Source organism: Protopterus annectens, chromosome 1.part1, assembly GCF_019279795.1.
Source record: "Protopterus annectens isolate FY-2018-M chromosome 1.part1, PAN1.0, whole genome shotgun sequence".
NCBI lineage: Eukaryota > Metazoa > Chordata > Ceratodontiformes > Protopteridae > Protopterus > Protopterus annectens.
This window is the reverse complement of record NC_056726.1, coordinates 1,635,691,394-1,635,712,751: the sequence shown is the minus strand read 5'-3', so window position 1 is coordinate 1,635,712,751 and position 21,358 is coordinate 1,635,691,394. Positions and strand designations below refer to the sequence as shown.

General features: G+C 39.2%; 1 protein-coding gene across 1 annotated transcript in view; it reads left to right on the top strand.

Annotated features, from left to right (window-relative positions):
• The window catches only part of GNL2 (G protein nucleolar 2), an 859,639-nt gene that overhangs the window by 20,463 nt on the left and 817,818 nt on the right, over window positions 1-21,358 (top strand). The window contains 1 exon segment of the mRNA XM_044083721.1: window positions 11,981-12,065. Within this exon segment, the coding sequence (XP_043939656.1) occupies window positions 11,981-12,065 (85 nt within the window).

Sequence of the window (21,358 nt, the reverse complement as noted above, 5' to 3'; positions counted from 1 at the left end):
ATCAATGCAATAAAATGCTTTCATAATATTTGAGTACCATTCCTTTCTGTTTTTCTCACATATATTCTTTATTTTCCATAACACAATTTTGTTTTGGTACTTTTTCATTTCTTCAAATCACAAATCTTTTACTTCCCACAATTCTTTGTATATATAATATAGTATCATTCCTATCAAGTTTTTATTTTCCTTTCTAATTCCTTTTAATACCTTATATAAAATTAAATATGCTGCATGTATTGGGTTTATTAAACCCAAGCCTCCTTGCTCTTCTTTCATATATATAATCCCTCTCTTGACTGGATTCAGTCTAGAGACCCTTTGTAAAAGAAAATACAATCATCATTAGTTCCTTTCATACTTAATAGGAATTATGTAGATGTTAGCAGCATAACCAATTTTCCTATTACCATGGTGTTCAGCAAGTGAGCTTTTTTCCATAAGAAAATCTATATGATTTCCCAAAAATAGTCCTATTCTTTACTTTTGAGTACATTATCCCATTGTTGTCTGTATTCATTCCTTCTAGATATTACTCCTAATATATCTACATATTTTGCATTGAACTTGGTACCTCCTGTCATACCTTCAAAACCAAATCCTTTACTTTTCTCTTAATTTATACTTAATATTTAATTTCTTTCTTCCATCCATACTTTATTGTTAACAGTATAGTTATACATTATTGGCAGTTGTACTTCCTTCATAATTTTTATCCACCGCTACTTGACATTTTAATAATTTCCTTCACTGTTAGATTCATAACTGATGAGAAAATCAGACTACTAGCTGGGAAGTCCTGCTTTATTCCACATTCTGTTTTTATTTCTTCCTCAGTCCAGCCATTTACATTTAGTTTTGCATAGTTCCTTTCATAAACAGATTTTATTACTTGTAATATTTCGTACTTACATTATATGTCTGCAAAATTCTCCATAATGATTTGTATTGAATATTATCACAGGATTTACTTGTATCCTCTATCATAGCCTTCACTTCTACATTTTATTTATGATCTCAGTTATTTCTTTTATTATCCGTAATCCATTCTTTTTGACTTCCTTTTCTTCTGAATACTTTTTGGTCATGTATTCTATTCATTTTTTGTAACCTTTTTGTTAATATTCTCATAAAATGTTATAATCTATATTATTCAATGTTATAGGTCTTACATTTTTATCTCCTCTTTATTTCCTTTAACTCCTGTACACATCTTTCTCTTTAATTCCAGTTTCTAACCACTCATTCATAACTTCTATAAAAATGTTTTGCCACTCCTTCATTTCTTTATACATACGGTATTCAATTCCACCCAGTCCTGTTGCAGAATTCATGTTAATATCTTTTAGAATTTCATTAAATTATTTCATAATTATTTTTTGTTCTAAATACTCATTTTCATTAATTTTTCACTTTTATAAATTTGTTCTATGTTTTCTTTTCTTTTAACAAATTATTCCAATACATAGTCTTTAATTATTTCATATATATCTTCTTGTTGTCTTATTTGCTTACCTTCCTTATTCTTTAATGCGCTATTATTTTTCCTTTTATTGTTGTTGTTTGTCTTTAGGCTTTTCCCGGTAAGGGGTCGCCACAGCGGAACACCGGTCCACTAATGATTGGCAGTAGATTTTTACGAAACGCCGAGGTGCCAGTTTTACTCAAATGTGGTGCTACCTCTTATTTCTTTCCTTGTAAACAATATTTTGTTTATATAACAAGTCAATTTTAATTTGATTCATTTCATATATTTCTCTCTCTCTCATAAAAGGAATTTTTCTTCTCTAAGTCTCTGAATGTTTCTTGACTTAATATCTTCTACCTTTTTTCTTCTTTTTTTCCTTTATACAGTTTAAAAACATCTTTTTATATTTCTCTTGAAATTAAGCCACCAAACCGTGCAGTTCTTATTAAATTCTCTTATATTCATGTGATTTTCCATAATTCCATAAGTTCTTTTTTCTCTCCTAAATTTAATTCCTTTTCATTAGTTCTCTTTATTCCTTTTCCTATTCTTGAATATTCTTAATTTTCCAGTACTTTAAGTATAGCCACATGATCTGAAAAATCCAGCATACTTAATTCCTCTTTTTCTTCAGATACTAAAAATAATCAGTTTCTGTCCTAATTTCATTCCTTTTATAGGTCCAGTGGTTATTGTCCCATTAACTTTACATTTCTCATAATTTCTGTAACAATTTTAACATCACAATTGCTCTTATTTTTTTAAATTACAATTAAAATTACCCACCACTATAATGTCCATATCTACACAAACATATTCAAGAATATTTTTAAACATCATTTCTCTCTCTCTTTTTTTTTTGGTTACATATGCATATAAAGCTGTAATTCTATACATACATTTTTCCGTCTTAAGTCTATTACCGTAATTCGTTGTAGTTCCACTATGGTCACATCTAATATTTTAATGCTTTCTTGACATAATATACATATACCTGAGCACTTTTCTTTGCACATGTTCCAAACTAACGCACCATTCCACATTTTTTCAGTCTGCGTTTTTCTTCCTCTGCTAATAATCTGATATATTCTAAAACAATAGTATGTGCATCTACTGCAGCAGACCATTGTAATATGCATATTCTCCTCTTAACATTTTTCATACTGTTCACATTTAAAGCTAATATTTACAGCTTTTAAGAACAGTTAGCATAATAAAATGTTTATCCCTTTCCTTTCTTATTTTCTTTAAGCATTATGTTTTTGAATTTCCTTTTCCTTTATTTAACTCTCTTCCCTATCAAATTCTTTTTATTTCTTACTGTACACCAGTCATCTTGTCCCTCACTTGTCTCCTCTGTTTCTTTTTCCATGTTACTTTCTTTAACTTCATGTATAACCTCTTTATCAGTTACATCTTTTTGTACATTTTCTTGTATAACATATTCTATCCCTTTCTCCTGTTTTACTTCATTTTCATTTTCTTGGACATTCATTTCACATTCTAACCATGAATGGCCAGTATTGCCACATCTTTATACTTCAAATCACTTTTTTTTTGCAGTATGTCGTTTTACCACATAACATCTTTTTTTTATCATATTCATTGATTAAATGATTATTTTTTCCACAAAAATAACAAGTCTTTGGTTGACCCCTGTATTTCATGAAATCCTTATTACCATGAACATTAATAATACTAGGTACATGCATAACATTATCATTTTCAGTATTACTCCACTTTCCCATCCCCCAGTCCATAGTCCTCTTTCATCATATATTTTTGTGGTGTCCATTTCTTCTTTACAAATAGTTAACAAATGTTCATTCAGTTGTTTTGCTTCAACTTCAGTTCTAAACTGGATCATTATTCTTTTTTTGTTTGTCTGTAAAAAGCTTGCACCACATATTCTGACCTTGGATAAATATTTTTCTTTTGTTCATATGTACCCAAAAAATGTTCATTTCCTGCCCCCGTCTCAGATACCACAAAAAGTCTCTTTATTAATTAAAATAAATGCTTTTATCTCTTTTGATTTGACAGCCAGAGGTGCTATGACAGAGTCCCAAACTTCATACCTGTCCAAACTTTCTTCTTTTTTAGTGTTCACACGTACTGTACACTTTTGTTTCTTTTATTTCTTCTTTGCTCCTTCTCCAACAGTTTGTGCATACGTTTTTGTCTCTGGAACTTTTTCTAGCAGTGTCTCTTCTTCTCCTTTTTCTTCTATTTTTTCACAAGATGTCCCTCCATGAAATTGCTGCTCCATTTTTTGGCTCACTTTGGTTTACCATTTCTTCCAAATAATCATCCCGCAACCCCCACCTGATTGCAGGGTTGTAATTATGCTTTTTTTCAGAGGTAAATGTCAATCTTTCAGACAATCTCCTCTGAAAGTTTTCCTCTGACTCCATCTCTGTTTCAACTACAATCTTCTTTTCATCCAATGTCACTGTCTTTTGCTGCACCCACATCATCAGAAGTAACGTCTTGTAGCGATTTTGCCATTTCAACTACATTTTCACCAGCTGTTCTTCCAGTTTCAGCAAAAGCTGAATCAGCCATGTTTTCTTCCTGTTTTTTCAGGCCGCCTCCATGCCTGGAACAGGCAGTCCATTGTGTCACACACAAATGCTTCCCCCTACTACCAAGGATAGTGGAAGTTCCATAATGCCTTGACTAAATTTCCCCTTGCAGTATAAATACCACCTTTGGTCTCCCCTGAAGAGAGGCTTCTAGCCAAGTGGGACTAACCTGGTCAACAAAGAATGAATGAATAAATACATATACAATGTATGATGTGTACCCTGAAGATAACCTAATACAGTAGCTTATGTGTGAAGCTTCTGCTTGACGCTTTTATAGTAATCCTTCTTTGTCATTTTTTCCTCAACAGTTATGAAGTTTGCACTCTGCTTTCTGGCACTGGCAAACCAACAGTTTTAAGCAACTTGGATCTCAACCTTCTTACCATCAGTAACCCTGAAGAGGGATGGACCTACAGTTTGCAAAGCACACTGGTTCCTCCAGCATCAGTATCTTGTGCAGTCACAGATGATATTTGCCTCCAATATCCTTATAAACTTTAAATGTCTGTTCCACTGTTGTTGGCTTTACAGGCATCGGTCCCATCAGTGTTACCAACCTGGCATTCTGTCGTCATTTCTACCAACATCAGTTATACTGAGATTTGGCTATTCAATATTAGTCTGTCAGGCCTTTGTTCACCTTCTTGTTCAGCTGCTGTTAAGAGGAGTAGTTTGAAGCCCAGGAGACACCAGACCCCAATTCTTCGACCCATTGTTTATCTCCAGAGATTGTGGAGTTTTCTTGTTGGAGCCTTGGTGAAGCTATGGTTGTCCCCCTTCCCATGGGTTCTTGTATGTTTTTTTCTACTAGTATTTTCTTTCACCACCCTCCCCCACCCATAGCTCCTTTTAGTTTTTCTTTCCATTCCTCTGAGTAGAGTTTTCTTTACATGCAACATGTCCCTTGGATTCCTTGGAGTAGGAATCGGTTGCAGCCAGAACTAGGACGTATACTTGTAAGACCAAGCAGTTGGAGACCAAGTTAGATTTCTCATTGAGCATATGGAAGAGGATGACTGGTTTCTATATTCTTCCTTTCAGCTGACTCCAGATTTGAAAAAAAAAATACTGTGAATGATGCAGGAGAAGAGGACTAGATAGATGTCTCACTGAACCTGTTTTCCCAACAATGTCATCTGTAGGACGCATGTATTATTTCCCTTTCATCCTCTTGGGTGGTCCCTCTTCAGATGTTCCACAGAATGCTACAAATTTGTTGTGGTGAAATTCTGGAATGGTGCCCCTAATCTCCTGGAAAGAACATTACATACTCTGGTAGAGTCACTGAAGTCAAATATCATCGTTCCACTGCATTGTGGAGAACCTGACTTCTCGGAGTCTGGCTGTTCATCCCATGTTAGTGAGTTTGGAAAGGACGACAGTTTGTGTTCACATCCTCTTCCTTTAACTTCAGGTGATGTAACATTTATTTCCACAGGTATTTAATGCATAAAATGCATTGTGTGTTGGAGGTACTTTTTGAATAATCTCTGACTGATTTCCGAGTCCCTTTGTTTCTTTGCCAGTGGCTCTAAATGTAAAGCAAATAAAGAGGAAAGAAGGTAGCTCTGCCTAGTTCCTTTGTTCAGACACCACTCGTCAAAAAGGAACCCTCCCACTTTAGGTTTTGCCTCCAATTCCTCATATATTTTCTTAATTAACCTTATTGTTGTGTCATGGAAAGTTTTCATTGTCCTACTCGTAAAGTCCCAGCTTACCCTGTTGAATGCTTTCTGTGCATCAAGATATGCCAGCAGCAATATTTCCTTACAGTGTGCCTCCTTCTAGGTCATCATTGTACTGTTTAATGTCACCGGTTTGCCTTCCCTCCACAAAACCACATTGATCTATATCCATCAATTTTGGCAATACCTTTGCCTTCCTTTTAGCTATTATGGACAATAAACACTTTGTAATCATAGTATGCTGGTGTTTCCGTCCTTTAACAAAAAAAAAAAAAAACTTCCTGATCTTTATTACTTTCTTCCTTCGTAGTTTCCAGACTTCCACAGGAATACCTTCAGTTACTGGACAGTCTACTGCAGATTGATTGTACGTCACTGTCATTTTCCATCTCATCTCCTCCCATCTTAACAGTTAATTGTTGAGTCTCGGCTACCTCTAACCTTGGCATTCTTAAGTCTTCCATAAATATTTCCATGTGTGCTGTTTCCTGATTTCAGCATTTCTCTACTTTTATACAAATTTTCATAAACTTTCTAAAATATCTCTTAATACCTGTACAGGATATCTGGTTATTTTTGTTGTTATAGGCTTCCTAAGTTTGGCAATAACCCTTTCCACTTTCTGTTGTTTAAGTCATTGTTTTAAAAGTTTGCTCTGGAGTTAAGAGCAGTCTTTCTAAACGTGTTCATATTGTTGAGGTACTTCCTGCAATTGTGACTCTTCTTATTCTGAGAGATTCCCCTCATTCTGCAATACTTTAGCCTTTGACAACCCTTGTTAATAATTCCCTTACTTCTAAACCACATTCAGTCATCCTTGCGAAGAAATGGCAGATTGGACTGCTTCATCACCATTTGGAACTTCTTTACAAACGGATTTAAATTGCTTAGATCCAAATAGGTCTTAGATTCCCTGTTTTCTTTGGCACTAAAAATATGATGTGTGAATAAGTTCAAAGTAGTTTCAAATCCTATCTGGTCTGGAGGGACCTTTTGGTTGACTTGTCTAGCAGCTTCAGCATCTCTGGTGATGCTGCCTTCCTCTGACTGGGTGAAACATCAGGAAGTTTCTTCCTTATGGGAGGAGGAGGAAGAAGGGAAAGTGGTATGTAATAACTCCTGGATATTATGCTTAGCACCCATGTATCTTGTGTTATATTTGTCCAGGCATCTGGGTGCAAAGACAATCGACCCCCGACTCTCTCAGAGTTGGACAGTCTGGCAGTGCTTCAGGAGCACTGGAAAAGGCTGTCTGAGGAAGAATCTCAAAAGCCCTGATTCTGCGGACCTCCTCTGTTTCTAGAGTGACGTCTCCCATTAAAATTTCATCCTGTCACTGGAGGAATTGAAACCGAGTGGATCTTGGAAAGGACCCTAAGATTTGTGGAACCAAATCTTCTTGCCACATCTCTGATTCCTAGAAAAGGTTTGAGTTGTAGAAAACTCTCCTGTGGCAGACCGTGTTTCCTTCTTGCTCACTGTGGGTCAATGGCTCTTTAACTGATGGCCAATACAGGGACATGCCATCAAATGGGGCAATAGTAAGACATTTCAAAAAGTTTTAAAAGCTGCATCCAGGCATGTGTCCTTATGGCAGTGCTGGAACCGGCAGCTCGTGAGGTGCTTTCAGCTGTGTGAGAGATCAGCCTCATTGAAGCATGGATATGGACAAGAGTGGCTACTTGAGAGGATATTCTTTTGAAATCTTCAGACATGGACTCGAGTATTTGGAAGTTCTTTGGTGAAATCTCTTTGAAGTAGAGTAAAATTGCCAGTAATTAAGTGACCTCAGGGCAAAAGTTGCTGAGGCGAAAACTCGCTTTCCTCCTCTTTACTTTTGCAGGCATGCCACCCTATTAAAATCAGAATTTAAGGAAGGAGATGCATCTTCAAGTGGTTCCTGTATACTGTCAGGGGCTCTAGCATTATTCTAAATTTTTTTTGGTTCCTAAAAAAAAGAGAGAGATAATCTTAGACCCATTCTAGACCAAGTGGCCTCTATTTATTCCTAAGGATTCCTTTCACGTGGACACCCTTCAGGCCATTACACCCATGCTTCCAAAGCAGTTTTAATGTGCTATTTAAGTCATGCTTACTTTTCATAAAGATCTCCACATGGTCAAGAATATAGCTTCCCTTCTGAACAGGAGCTAGTCATGCCCATCATCTATGGTTTCACTGGATGAACATTTTATTGTTGAATGTTATTTATTGATGGATATGTTCAGCAAAAAAACTTTATCCAGATAAATGTATTAACAGCTTAATGTATGAGATAATAAACGAGGGAAAAAAAATAATGATTTTGCCTCTGTTTTGGCTACAGGTATAACAAATAAGTAATCGGAAAGAGGTTCTCCTTTGAATTTAATAAGTATAAGGATGGAAAATATAGTTAAATAGGAGTTAATTTATTACTACTGTTTCTGTGGACAATGACATTATTGGGTTATTCATAAGAAATAGATTATAGTAGTTGACAATACAGTGAAGGAAAAGGTGGGGGAGAGACCATTAACTGTTAAGGATCAAAATTTAAAAATGTTTCAGTCCATGAAAGATAATTTTGAAACTGGATACAATATAAGTGTAGCTGTTGGAGTTATTGCAAGTATATAAAAAGGGGGACATTCATAATCAATCAAGAATATAAAGTAAAATGGAAATACATCTGTAACACTAAGGGGAAGAGTATATGTGGCCCTATGCCAAATGTGCCCTGGGTTTTATATAGAGAAAACAGAGCGGAAACTCATGGAGAGAATTTATGAACAGACTTATAAAATTAGGAGAAATAAGTCAACAAATGCACTTTATAAACATATATGTGAACACCTGAGGCATGAATTTAAATTTACAGTTGTCAAAAAGGTTGTGCCAAATCCAAGAGATGGCCCTTGGGCTCGGCAGCTTTGTTTAAATTCTGCAAGTTTGTCAGGTTTAAATGAAGTACCTTATGTTACTTGCCTATTAAAACTGAAGACTTCTTTAGGTATTTTTTCTCACAAGGAGGTATTTGTGGTAAATTGACAATTGTTGAATTGTGTTCATTGTATTATTGTACGTTTTTAAAAAAAGGAAATGGAGTGTTGCATATTTATTTAGAGTAGTGATGAATTTAGTATTTTGATATTTAAGGTGCGATATTCTGATGATGAGGTTCTTCAAACGTTTTAAGAGGTGACATAGGTTTGGTAGTCATGATTTTTTTTTTTTTTAGAACCTTTAAAAACAGCTGATTGTGATATGTATGTTTGTCTGATAAAGTCTTTCATTGAATGGGACAAAAGCACTTGCCTTGATTTAATAAAACAACATTATTAATGATTAGTTGTGTGTCCTGCAATGTTTTTATATAAGAGTAGAAGCTAAAGTAGCTCCAGTTGCAGAAAAGGTTAAAGAAAACAGATTACAGTTGTTGGAGCATGTGTAGAAAAGAAGACGATCCACTGGAAGAAGGGGAGAGGAAGGGAGTCCAGCAAAGAGGTGAATGGATTGCGTGAGAGAAAAACCTGCAATAGCCAGGCTAGAGTGTCAAGGTAGTAGAGTGGCACTGAATAGAGAGAGAGAGTTGGTGACAGTTGACACGACACCCCAACTCCAAGGAGAAATTGGGAAAAACTGGGATGATGATGATGTACTGAAGCTGGCAGACATGTTTTGCTCAACCAGATGACCTGGAATCAGTAGTGATTCAGACATTGAAAGAGTAGGAGTGAGGAGCTAATTTTTGCTATCCTAACTATGGGGTCAGTATGCTACTTGCTTCTCTGCATCAGCGGCAGCTGTAAGTCAGACCACAATTCCATGGGAAAAGAGAAGGAGACAGTGTGTGAAGCTTCCAAGGAGAGCTTCATTTTGTAACTTGGCATAGTGCTTGTGCAAAAGTGTGTGCTTGCCTGGTGCCTAGCATTGCAGTATACATGCCAGCCCCCAGGGGATGGTATAGCAGTAGCAAATTAGCCACTGACACCCCATTGCCTGTAATCCCCAATTATTATCTTCTGTGCCAGGTGTCCTTAAATACTAGGCTGTGTTGAAAATGAATGGGTCACTGGTATATGGGAGTTCAATGGTCATGGGGAGATTGAGTGAAAAAAAAACTACATAATAAGAAAAATCTCTTATTTTCCTTCTGAGTGAATTTTTTTTCTAAGCTAGCTGTTAGATAATTCATTAGGTAGTTTATAACGCCCACGTTTGAAGGTAAATGGAATGTCAAATGCAGCTCTCAAAGGGCCTTTGGGTTTTAGAGGGGAACATTATGTTCATTATGTCTTCAGCACACTGTCTACATTTTGAGTGGTAGCTGTATTGTGCTTAGTACAGCTATGTTGTTGGATGTTGCATTCTCCAATGTTGTACAACTTCCATGGAAGTTATTAAGTAAGGCAGTCCGGGAGTGAGTCCCCCTGTGCAGGATCTGTGGAGAGCCTTAGGTGTAATTTTCTGTGTCCTTTGATGTAGCAAGACTTGAATGTACACCATATCCATCATTCCAGAATGTTGTGCCTTCAGTAGCTTTCTGTTCAGTTTTGTCCTGGTTCTGAATTGTTCCAAATTTGCTTTTGTTTTCTGGGTAGCTGTTGAGCCATTTCTCCAAAAATACATGTAATAGAGTTCTGAAAATACTTTGAATGTGCTTTCATATTGGCTATGAAAAGAAAAAGTCTCCATTGAACAATAGTAGATCCAGAGCGGTTTGTTAGTGCTTGTACTGAATATCCTACATTTTGGACTGACCTCTGCTTTTAGTATTAAGCAATTCATGTGTGTAGAGTGAGAGAAATGAGCTGCTGTTTCGTTTTGTATCTTGTTGTGTTCTAAGTTGGTTATATATGTTGAACAAAATGTTTTCTGCTGAGTAAAATGCCCATTTTCTAGGTAGCGGTAGAATCTTCAGTATAGGTTCACTTGGTCTTATTTGCTTTACAAAGCTGGACTTCTCATGCTTTAAGTTTAAACCTGTTAAATAAGTTAAAGGGTCCCCTCACTGATCAGTCTTAGTATTGGTGATCTCCAGGCTGATAATTATTTTTTTTGGGGGGGGCAGTTATCAGATAATTTATGCATTCAGTGTTAGTGCAGCAGACTTGAGGAATGCTTTCTTTTAATTGCATGCAACGTGTTTTTATTACACCAGTATAAAGGGGTGAAAACTGCACAGAATAGGTATAATTGTTTCTGTAAGCTTTCTTGTATGCTTGAAGGTGAGCATGTCATTTTAATTACCATGTATATGCAAGAAGCCTGGAACAGGCAGTAGGATCTGTACCTGTCACAGTACAGTAATATGACTTTGTTGCTTCTTTTTGCCTATCCTGTTTAAATCATTTTATTGTAGTTACTGTATTCTCTGTCTCAGAAAATTTTATCTTTGGTTTCTCTTAATGTTGTGAATTTTGGAAAATGGTAACCAGTTACTGTTTTAAATTTTTTTTAACAATGCGTAACACAGTTGCCCTTTATTACTGTGATGGTTTATATGGAGGACTATGATTGGGTCCTCTATCGCAATACGTATATTATGTGTTAGAAATATGGATGCCAGGAAATTTGCCTTGAGAGTAAAGCTCATGAGGTGAATATTGGCATCCATGTCAAGAACATATAATATTTTGATGCATTCGGATATCGTGTCATAATTCTTTGTAGTGCATGGAGATTTATCTGCTCAGTGTACTGTTTAGTAAAAAGTAGGATTTAAAAAAAAAATGTGATGTGCTATGACCGCTTTGAAGGCCAGTAAAACAGTGAAGGAGTGGTTGATGTCTTTATGTATTCTTCTTCTTCTAAGGGAAGCAGTTTAATTCAAGATACTGTGTGTACTTTGGCAGACAGCAGGCAGAAACAGGAGTAGGAACAAAGCTGTTTAATGTCCTGCTGCTTTTTCCTGGTCGGCACTGTCTGCTGTAGTGCAAACTCTGTCTCTGTGTTAACACGAGAGGGCGGTGCTTAATCATTGTTAAGTACCCCTCTAAGCATTGTTAAGTTCGGGTCTTGTGATAGAATAGTACTGAACCAGTGTGCAGTGTAGCCGTTTTGGTGTAATAACGGCCCTCCATGCACTGCAATAGTGTTCTGTTCTGTTTCTTGTTATTCTGGTTATGTTTGTTCTGGAGTTTTGTACTGGAAAACAGTTATCCCCAGTCAGAATTAGTCAGTGAATGCAAGGAAAACAAAATCTTGGTAAAGCTGCATCAGTGTCACCATTTCCTACCTTTCTGTTTTTCACCTAGATCGGATAAAGGGTGCTGGAGGTAACAACATGAGGGACCGGGCTACCATTAAGCGTCTGAATATGTACAGACAGAAGCAAAGATGGTATAATTCTACACTTTTAAATTCCTTAGATGTTGGCTAAAAGAGAATTAACTCATAACTGTATAGTAATGCTTTTAGAGACTGTCATAAGTATAGAAAAATGGAAGGCTTGTGTGTCTGTGTGGCCTTTAATGTTTTTTAGTTTTATGAAATAAATATGGTCTTATTTCTGTTAGAATATGTTGACAAAATAAAAAGTTATACAGTTTTGATGCAATGAGTGTTATTCCTTTCCCAGAGCTGCTTAAAGTAATGTTAAACAGTTAACTCTACAACTAAGATTTTTTCTGTTTTTACTTGCCTCTCTGCGTTAACTGTTGTTGGACAGGTTGACCATTGTTTTATAAAGATGAATGCAGGCTTTGCTTTTTTTTTTTTTTTTTTTTGTTAAAGCTTTATGGTAAAATAATCCAAATAAATAGTTGGATACATTTTTTTGGGAATACAGTCAAAATGACCAGGTTGACTAGTGCATGTCCCTGTGGTCGAATGAGTTATAAAGACATGCAGGTAGGTGCATGTGCCTTCTGTGAAGGTTGGGTGCCTGGCTGGCAACTCGACACAGTAAAAACTCCACTGCCAGTCAATCTGTGGACTGGTGATCCACTGTGGCGACCCTAACGGGAGAAGTCGAAAGACGTTTTATTCATTGTCAGACTGACTTGAACAAATGCTACCTTATTGCGAACAGTTTTTTTTTTTTTTTTTTTCTAGGTAGCATTTTAATCGGGCATAACGATGGGTATCCAAGTTTAGTTGGAATTCCATTTGGGTGCATTGTCTGGCTACCGTGTAGATGTCTCCAGAAATACATTCATCAGTCAGAAGGATCCAGATGATGAATATGATTCCTATGCTCAGTTTGAGTCAAATAAATTGGTTTCTATGATCAGCATTTTCTAAGAGGCTCTTTTCATTCTCTCCAGACTATAGAGAGTGCACACTTGTAACCTAGCTGCAAGCTAATTTGTATCGTTTCTCCACCCCTCTATTTTTTTCTTAGTGCTCTGCAGAGCCGTGTTGTCTTTTCCCACAGAGCTGTCTCTTCTCTGTGTCATTGGTAGTTAAATTATTCCAAATTCTCATACCTTTTTTTCAGTCTGGTTAACTCTTAGAACATACAGTTCTGGCAAGTAAATCCTGATAGTTTTTCACCCGATGCTTATTTTTCTAGTAATTGAGACAGAAGCTATGCAAGACCTTGTACCTGGAATGTCATATGTTGCCCAGTGTTTTACATGTGGAGGATTTTTATTTTTATTAGTTTGTTGACTGGGTAAGCTGTCTAGACACAGGTTTCCCTTTGCAAGGCTGACCTGAGAGCACTGTGTGTTACAGACAAGTTGAGCAGGAAAAAGCAAATCCTCACAAATACAAACTAGATCAGGGAGTCTTCCAAGATTTGATCCGTCTGTGGAGTTATTAGAGTACACCGGTTTGCCTCCTTTCTGAACAATTAGCTGTCAAGATTCTTTTCTAGGACTCTATGCAAGCAGGCTTGCAAGACAGATGGCTTTTCTTTTCCTTGCACAGGAATGTTCCTGTATGCTTTTCCACACTTTGCGCTAATATCCAGGATACTTATGAAGATTCAGAAAGATTCCCCTAAGATCCTTGTGGTTACTCCCTTTTGGGTCCAGGCAGCCTTGGTTCTCCCTTATTTTGCAAATGGCCAGGGGCAATTACCAGAAGCTTTCTCACAGACTGGACCTACTCACATAAGAACAGGGGTGTTTGATATACCCTGACATCAATCAGCTTCGAGTGCCTGCATAATAGGGTCTTAATTCATTTTAGGCACCTGTTTACTGAGGATGTGCAGCAGGTACTAAATGGGGCAAAAAAGCCTGCTACTGGAAAATATATTAGTAAGTGAAAATGTTTTCTAGTTGTTGCTAGCAACATAACCAGTACCGATTTAAGGGCTAGTTGTTCTCTGGTTTTACAGTATTTGTGAGTTACTGTTCTATGGCCTTTCTTACTCCTTTATCAAAGTTCATTTATTGGTCATTTTAATAGGTCTGCCAATGGATCCTCCTCTTTCAATGCATTCTCATGTCAGTGTTTTTGAAGGGAGTTTTGCCTAAGAGGCATCCAAGAAGGCCACTGCTTGGGCTCTTAATTTTGTTTTATAGAAGCTAACACTCTCTCTCTTTTGAACCAACTAACCTGGCTGACATGAGGTTCTTACCATGGAAAACAGTTTTACTGATTGCTGTGACCTCTGTGCAAGAATGGTGTCTGAGTTGCAAGCTCTTATGCTGAGCGTATATCATTTTCCACAGAGACAGGGTTTCTTTGATAACTAATCCTTCTTTTATGCCTAAAATGGTATCGACCTTTGCTTTGACAAACTATCCATTCCCTTATTTTTTTTCATGAACTCAAAAATAAGGGAGAAAGGATACTCCGTACCTTGGATGTTCACAGACAGCATAGGTGCTAACTTGATAGAACTGAATTTTTCAGATCTTCTGATCAACTGTTCATTTCTTGTGACGGTAAGAAGGGGCAACCTGTGTCAAAACAGACCTATTTCCAAGAGTTTGTCTAAGACCATTTGCTTTTGTAACACTCTCGCAACAACAACAAAACAATTCCAGGCAGGGTCAAGGCCCACTCTACCAGGGCCTTAGCTTCGTCTATGGCTTTTTGGAAAGGGTTGGAGTCTAGAAGTATTCCAGAAAGCTGCAACTTGGTCCTCTGTACATACTTTTACAAAGCAACTATGCTTGATTTCTTCTCTAGGTATAGATTAGGCTTTGCAAGGAACTCTCTCCTGGATTTTCTCTTTTTTACTTCCCAACCGTTGTAAGCTAGGGTAAGCTACCCTTATAGTTAAGGCTGTTGCAGCACTGATCAACATGATGAACACAGTACAGTTGTGTAAGTAAACTTACCATAAGAGCAGATATTTGAATGATCACTGCTGTAGTAGATGCTCCCTCGTTTTTTGCTGTGTTGTGTATACCATGATGTGGTTATTTATTTTTTTTGTTTTCCTATCTTTTTCCTTTCATGGCTCAGCTTCCTTCTCTCTGTTGGCAGAAAAGTTCTGTTGGGCTTTGTGTCCATACTTGTCTTTTAGTCAACTTGCCTTGAGCTTCCTGACAGTTTGGATGCATGGAAGGTGCCTTGGAAAACATGTACCCAAACAATAAGTATACCTATACAAATTTACTTTTTCCTTTTCTTGGTTCACTGGACTTCCCTAACTTTTCTCCTTCTGTACTTCACAAGGTTACTTTTTCTGTAGATCGATTACTTGGTTGTTGCATTGCTCTATTTCCTCCCTTCATATTACATGGGAATCTGTTTCACAAGGAGTTGTGTCGGGCATTTCAGGTAATGTTTGTAACTGAGGAGATGTCTGCTTTCTTCTCCAGTTATGGCCTCTCTTTATCTTCAGGCAGATAGATTTGTGGATCTGCTTTACATTTTCCCTATTAAGCATCTGCCTTGATGCCTGTTCTGGTATTAGTTTATTCCACTAGAGGCCCTAATTCCATCACCTACCCATTTCTTACTTTCCTTTTGACACCAGCATGTCTGAAGTTGAGCTCACCATTGTATCCCTGGTTCTGGCCCAGGCATGACATTTCTCAGTGTTCTACTTGGCATATGTGCACAGTTATCAGTGACATCAGCCTGTGTAATGCCACTTTTGACAGTAGCTGGTACAGAGATGTTCTTCATCTCACATTGCTGCAGTCCTTACACTTGGGTAGTCCGCTGTCCTCGGTCGGCCCGAATATCAAAGTATAAGGCTGACGTCGGTCAAGGCGCATTAGACTGACATCAGGACGTCAGGGTACAAATGCGCATGACCGACGTCATATCATCAGTCTTTTTTGCCGCATGGTCCGATGCAGAAGCAGCGTTGCAAGTGCCGTTCGGCGTTCTGAAATTTTTCGAATTCGGAGTTTCAGACCGAGTCAAAGTTGGCTAAGTACCCGTTGGGAATATTTTAGTTTTTTCTTGCCTCAGTGGTTTACCGGATGTCAGAAAAAGTGAATAACTGTATTTCTTGTGGGAAACAGATACCGCATAGAGATTATCATACTTTGTGTATTCCTTGTTTGGGGCCTGAGCACGACGTTGTTGGGTGTCGCTTTTGTGCTAGGTTCAATAAGCGCACTATAAAGCGAAGGTTAGATTGTGCCAGGTTAGTCTTCGGGAAGTGGTGCAATTATAATATGCCGTCGGATGCTCCGGTGTCCGCTTCTTCGAAGAAGCGCAAAGACAAAGCAGCTAAGCCCAGACAGGAGGAGTCGTCCGTACCGGACGCCGGTTCTTTGGAGGTGTCGGTGGAACCGGGGGTTCCGCCGGAGGTTTCTCTGGAGTCCCAAGGGGAGACTTTGTTATTGCAGGATGTGGCCTCTCAGGAGGCAGGTCAGGCTGAAGGGGTTTCTCAGGTTACTGTACTCCCCTCCCTTCCTAGGGTGGTTAGGCCCTCTCCTTCTGTTTCCAAGGCTTCTCCCAGAGGCAGGCCAGGTTTAGCTTCTGTGGGTGTCACTCCTAGTTCATCAGGGTCTGTGCCCAAGAAGCACATGCTCAAAATGGCAGAAGATTTAATTACTTTAATTAGAGGTTCTTTGCCCCCTCCTGATAAGAGGCCTAGGGTGGAACCAGAGTTGGGAAGTTTTGAGCAGGCTTCGGATGTTTCAGAGTCTTCGGCTGAAGACTTGCAGGAGTATTCTCCTTATTCTGATTCTGATGTGGATGATTCTACTCCTTCAGCTTCTCCTCCAGAGGATTTTTCTTTTCAGAGACTCTTCATTCCATGAGGGAGCATTTTAAGTGGGAAGGTCAGGACTTCTCTGATTCCAGGAAAAGGCTTAGGGAATTTTTGTTTTTACCCCAGCATAGGCCTTTGGCTATACCTCCTGTTCTGGATGTTGTGGAAGATGTGTTTGCAGAGGCTTCTCTTAATCCTGATTCTGTGCCTCCTGCTCCTGTTAAACCGGATAGGTATTACAGGGTGCCTGAAGCTCATAAATATCTTTTTAAGAGTCCTAGGGCGGACCCAGAAACTGTTAGTCAGGGGCCTAAGGGTGTCAAGGTTTCTGTTGTAAAAAATCCGGTTCCTCCAGATAAAAGAGGCCAGGGCTTTGGATAGATGGGGAAAGAAAGTCTATACTTCTTCCACCTTAGCTATGAGGGCTTTGAATTGCCAGTTTCACATGTTGAAATACCAAAACTATCTACTTTCTCAATTGAAGTCTAAGGTAGATGCTCTGGCGGAAGGTATTGAGTGTAAGGAATTACAGGATTTGGTGCATGTTTCTGAACAGGTGGGTAAGCATTCTTTGCAATGTGGTTTTGATGCTGTACAGGCCTCATCTAGGGTGGCTGCCACTGGGTCAGTTCTCCGCAGGCACGCCTGGCTGAGGGATCAGAATTTATCTGACCATGTTAAGACAAGGATTTTAGATGCTCCTTTACAGTCTGATGTGTTGTTTGGGTCACCTGTGGAGACAGTCTTAAAGAAAATGGAAGACAAGGCTAAGTCTATGCAGACTGTTAAAGATTTTTTGTAGGTTCAGCCTCCGAAGTTTAGTAGGAATTGGCCTACCAAGGGGTGGACGTATCCTTCTTATGATTCCCAGTCTAGGGGTAGATCTAGACGTGGTAGGGGCAGAGCTCAGGGCGCTTTCAGGCCTAGAACAGGGAGTTCGCCTGCACAGTCTTCGGGTGAGGGCAGGGGTCAGTCCTTTCGTAAACAGGCCCAATGACCTACCTTTTCAGCTGCCAGAGCCTTCTCGTCTGGCAGCACCTTTGGGAGGAAGGTTGGCACTTTTCAAGGAAAATTGGAGTTTAATTACCCAAGACAGATGGGTATTGGATATCATACACAAAGGTTACAGGTTTTATTTCCATACCTTGCCTCCTTTCAAAGGCATGCCAGACGTTCCTCCTCAACAAAGAATAGAGGCTCACAGACAAATTTCTCTGCTACTTCAAATAGGGGCCATACAGCCGGTCCCTCTGCCAGAAGTGGGCCTAGGATTTTACTCGCCTGTTCCTAGTACCAAAGAAGGGGAACACGTGGAGACCAATTTTGGATTTATCTATCCTCAACACTTATCTGGACATTCCCATGTTCAAAATGCTGACGTTACAACAGCTTTTACCTCTGCTGGGCAAAGATCACTGGATGGTGACTCTGGATCTCAAGGAGGCTTACCTTCATGTTCCTATCAGACTAAGTTGCAGGAAGTATCTGCGTTTTCGGGCTGGAACTTCTCATTATCAGTTCTCTGCATTGCCCTTTTCTTATCTACTGCGCCCAGAGTGTTTACAAAAGTTCTGGCTCCAGTGATAGCTTTCTTCAGGCTAAAAGGAATACAGATTTATCCTTATTTGGACGATTGCCTGATTCTGGCTCAAGAAAGGGACGAACTTCTTCATCATCTGCAATATGTGATAGCAGTGCTAAGATGCCTGGGGTATTCTGTGAACGAAATAAAGTCCAGTCTAGTACCCTCTCAGGACATGTGCTTTCTGGGTGTAAGACTGAATACAGCATCCCAGATGGCCTTTTTGACCCCGGACAAACAAAAGAATCTTTCCCTTTACTTCCATCAATTGTCTCATCAGTCCAGGCTGACTGCAAGGACAGTCCTTCAAGCCTTGGGGTTCATGGCATCTTGTATTCTGGTGCTTCCCAATGCCAAACTGCATATGAGGAAGCTACAATGGTATCTCAAAATGTATGGACACAGCACTGCCAGGATATGGACACTGTCATTCAGATAATACCTTGCATTCAAAAGGAATTTTTGTGGTGGGCTCAGGAATGTCACCTAAACAAGGGACTCTCTGTGACCCGGCCAGAGGCGAGTCAGATTCTAACGACAGATGCCTCAGACAAAGCTTTGGGAGCTCATCTAAATGGAAAGTGGATACAAGACACGTGGCCTGCCAGACTACAACATCTACATATCAACTTGAAGGAGATGTTAGCAGTCCAATTTGCATTGATAGCTTTCAAGGATTTACTTCTTCCAGGGCAGGTGTTGATTCTAACAGACAACACAACTGTCATGTGGTACATCAACAAGCAAGGGGGAACACATTCTTATCCTCTCTGCAGGCAAGCAATGTTTTTGTGGGAGACTGCTCTCAGTTTACAGCTACATCTTCAGGCAAGGTTTCTGCCGGGAGCACAGAACTCCTTAGCAGATGCGTTGAGCAGACGAATTATGGATCCCCACGAGTGGAAATTGGATCCTCATGTATTTCAGAAATTGACAGTGTCATGGGGAACTCCAGACATAGATCTGTTCGCTTCTCCACTAAATTACCAGCTGCCAAAGTTTTGCACAAAAAGGTTTCATCCCACAGCCTGGAAAGTGGATGCTCTTTCTTTCAAGTGGAACAATCTTCATGTGTATGCCTTTCCACCTCTGCCTCTCCTCCCAAAGGTACTCCTAAAGGTCAGACAGGACAAGCCAAGGATGATCTTAATAGCTCCAGATTGGCCTCGACAGCACTGGTACCCATTACTGAGAAGTCTGGTACGAGAACCTCCATGGCCTTTGCCTTTGATTCCTCACCTACTGTCTCAGGAGAACAGTGTCAAGCTTCACTCTCTTCACCTAACAGCCTGGCATATTCTGTTTTGAACTCTGGAGGGTCTCGACTTCCACAGCAAGTTTTGAATGTTATTTTGGAAGCCAGAAGGCCTAGTACAAGGAAAGTGTACGCAGATAAATGGAAGAGATTTTTATTTTGGAGTGCAGCAAAGGAATTTGATGTTTCTGAGCCTAATTTAAGTGTGGCTCTTCAATATCTTACTGAGTTACTGGACAAAGGTTTGTCCTTCTCTTCTATTAAGGTTCATGCTGCAGCAATTTCTGCTCACTATGACTGTGACCCACCATTGTTTTCTCATCCTTTGTTCAAGCAATTTCTTAGAGGGGCAAAGAATATAAGACCCCACGAGAGCTCCTACTCCTGCTTGGGACCTCAATTTTGTGTTGGAGAAACTCACTCTACAACCTTTTGAGCCTGCAGCTACTGCTGAGTTGAAATATTTATCATGGAAGACTGCTTTTTTGTTGGCCATTACCTCTGCAAGAAGGGTTTCTGAATTACAGGCCCTTATGGCAGTTGAGCCTTTCTTAATTTTCCATAAGGATAGGGTATCTTTGCATTAATCCTTCCTTTATGCCTAAAGTGGTTTCTAGTGTGGCTTTAAACCAAACTATTCATTTGCCTACTTTTTATGCAAATCCCCAAAATAAAGGGGAAAAGATTTTGCACACTTTAGATGTACACAGGCAGTTGCGTTATTATTTGAGTAGGACTAAAGGGTTCAGGCAGTCTCAGCAGTTATTTGTTTCTTTTGCTTTGAGTTCTCAGGGCAAGCCTGTGTCAAAACAAACTATTTCTAAGTGGATTGGGTTTTGCATTGCTTTCTGTTATTCCCATCATGGTAAGGAGATTCCAGCTGGGATTAGGCCTCATTCCACTAGGGCTACTGCCACTTCAACAGCTTTTTTAACGGGTGGCAACTAAGGATATTTTGGAGGCAGCTACTTGGAGTTCAGTGCATACTTTCTCTAAGCATTATCACCTTCCACTTTACTCTAAATCTAGGGCTGGTTTTGCCACTGCTATTTTACAGGGCATTTTGGCAGCTCCTGCTGCTTTATAGTTTTGCCATCCTCCCTTACCTCTGCTTTGGGATTCTACCCAAGTGTAAGGACTGCAGCAATGTGAGATGAAGAACATAGTACAGTTTTGTACCTACCATAAATGTAGATGTTCGAAGATCCACATTGCTGCAGTCCAATTTTCCCTCCCTCCTTCCCCTCTGTTTTTAGAGGTGGTTGTGTGGGGTGGGTTGTAAATATTGTATTTATTGTATATATTGTACATATTGTTAGTGCAGGGTGGTTGCTTGGTGGTTTGCTGTCTTTTGGTTCTGACCTTTCTTTTAGGGTCTTCTGACATCTGGGGCAAGAAAAGACTGAGGATATGACGTCGGTCATGCGCATTTGTACCCTGACGTCCTGATGTCAGTCTAATGCGCCTTGACCGACGTCATCCTTATACTTTGATATTCGGGCCGACCGAGGACAGCGGACTACCCAAGTGTAAGGACTGCAGCAATGTGGATCTTCGAACATCTACATTTATGGTAGGTACAAAACTGTACTTTTTGCTTCCAGCTTGCAGTCCTAGGCTAAATATTAGCTGGCCTAGCCATCACAGCTGTGGTATCTTCCTTTGTAGGGGCTTTTTAAACTCATTACAGCTGGGTGACTCCTGTTGATGTTTCTGCA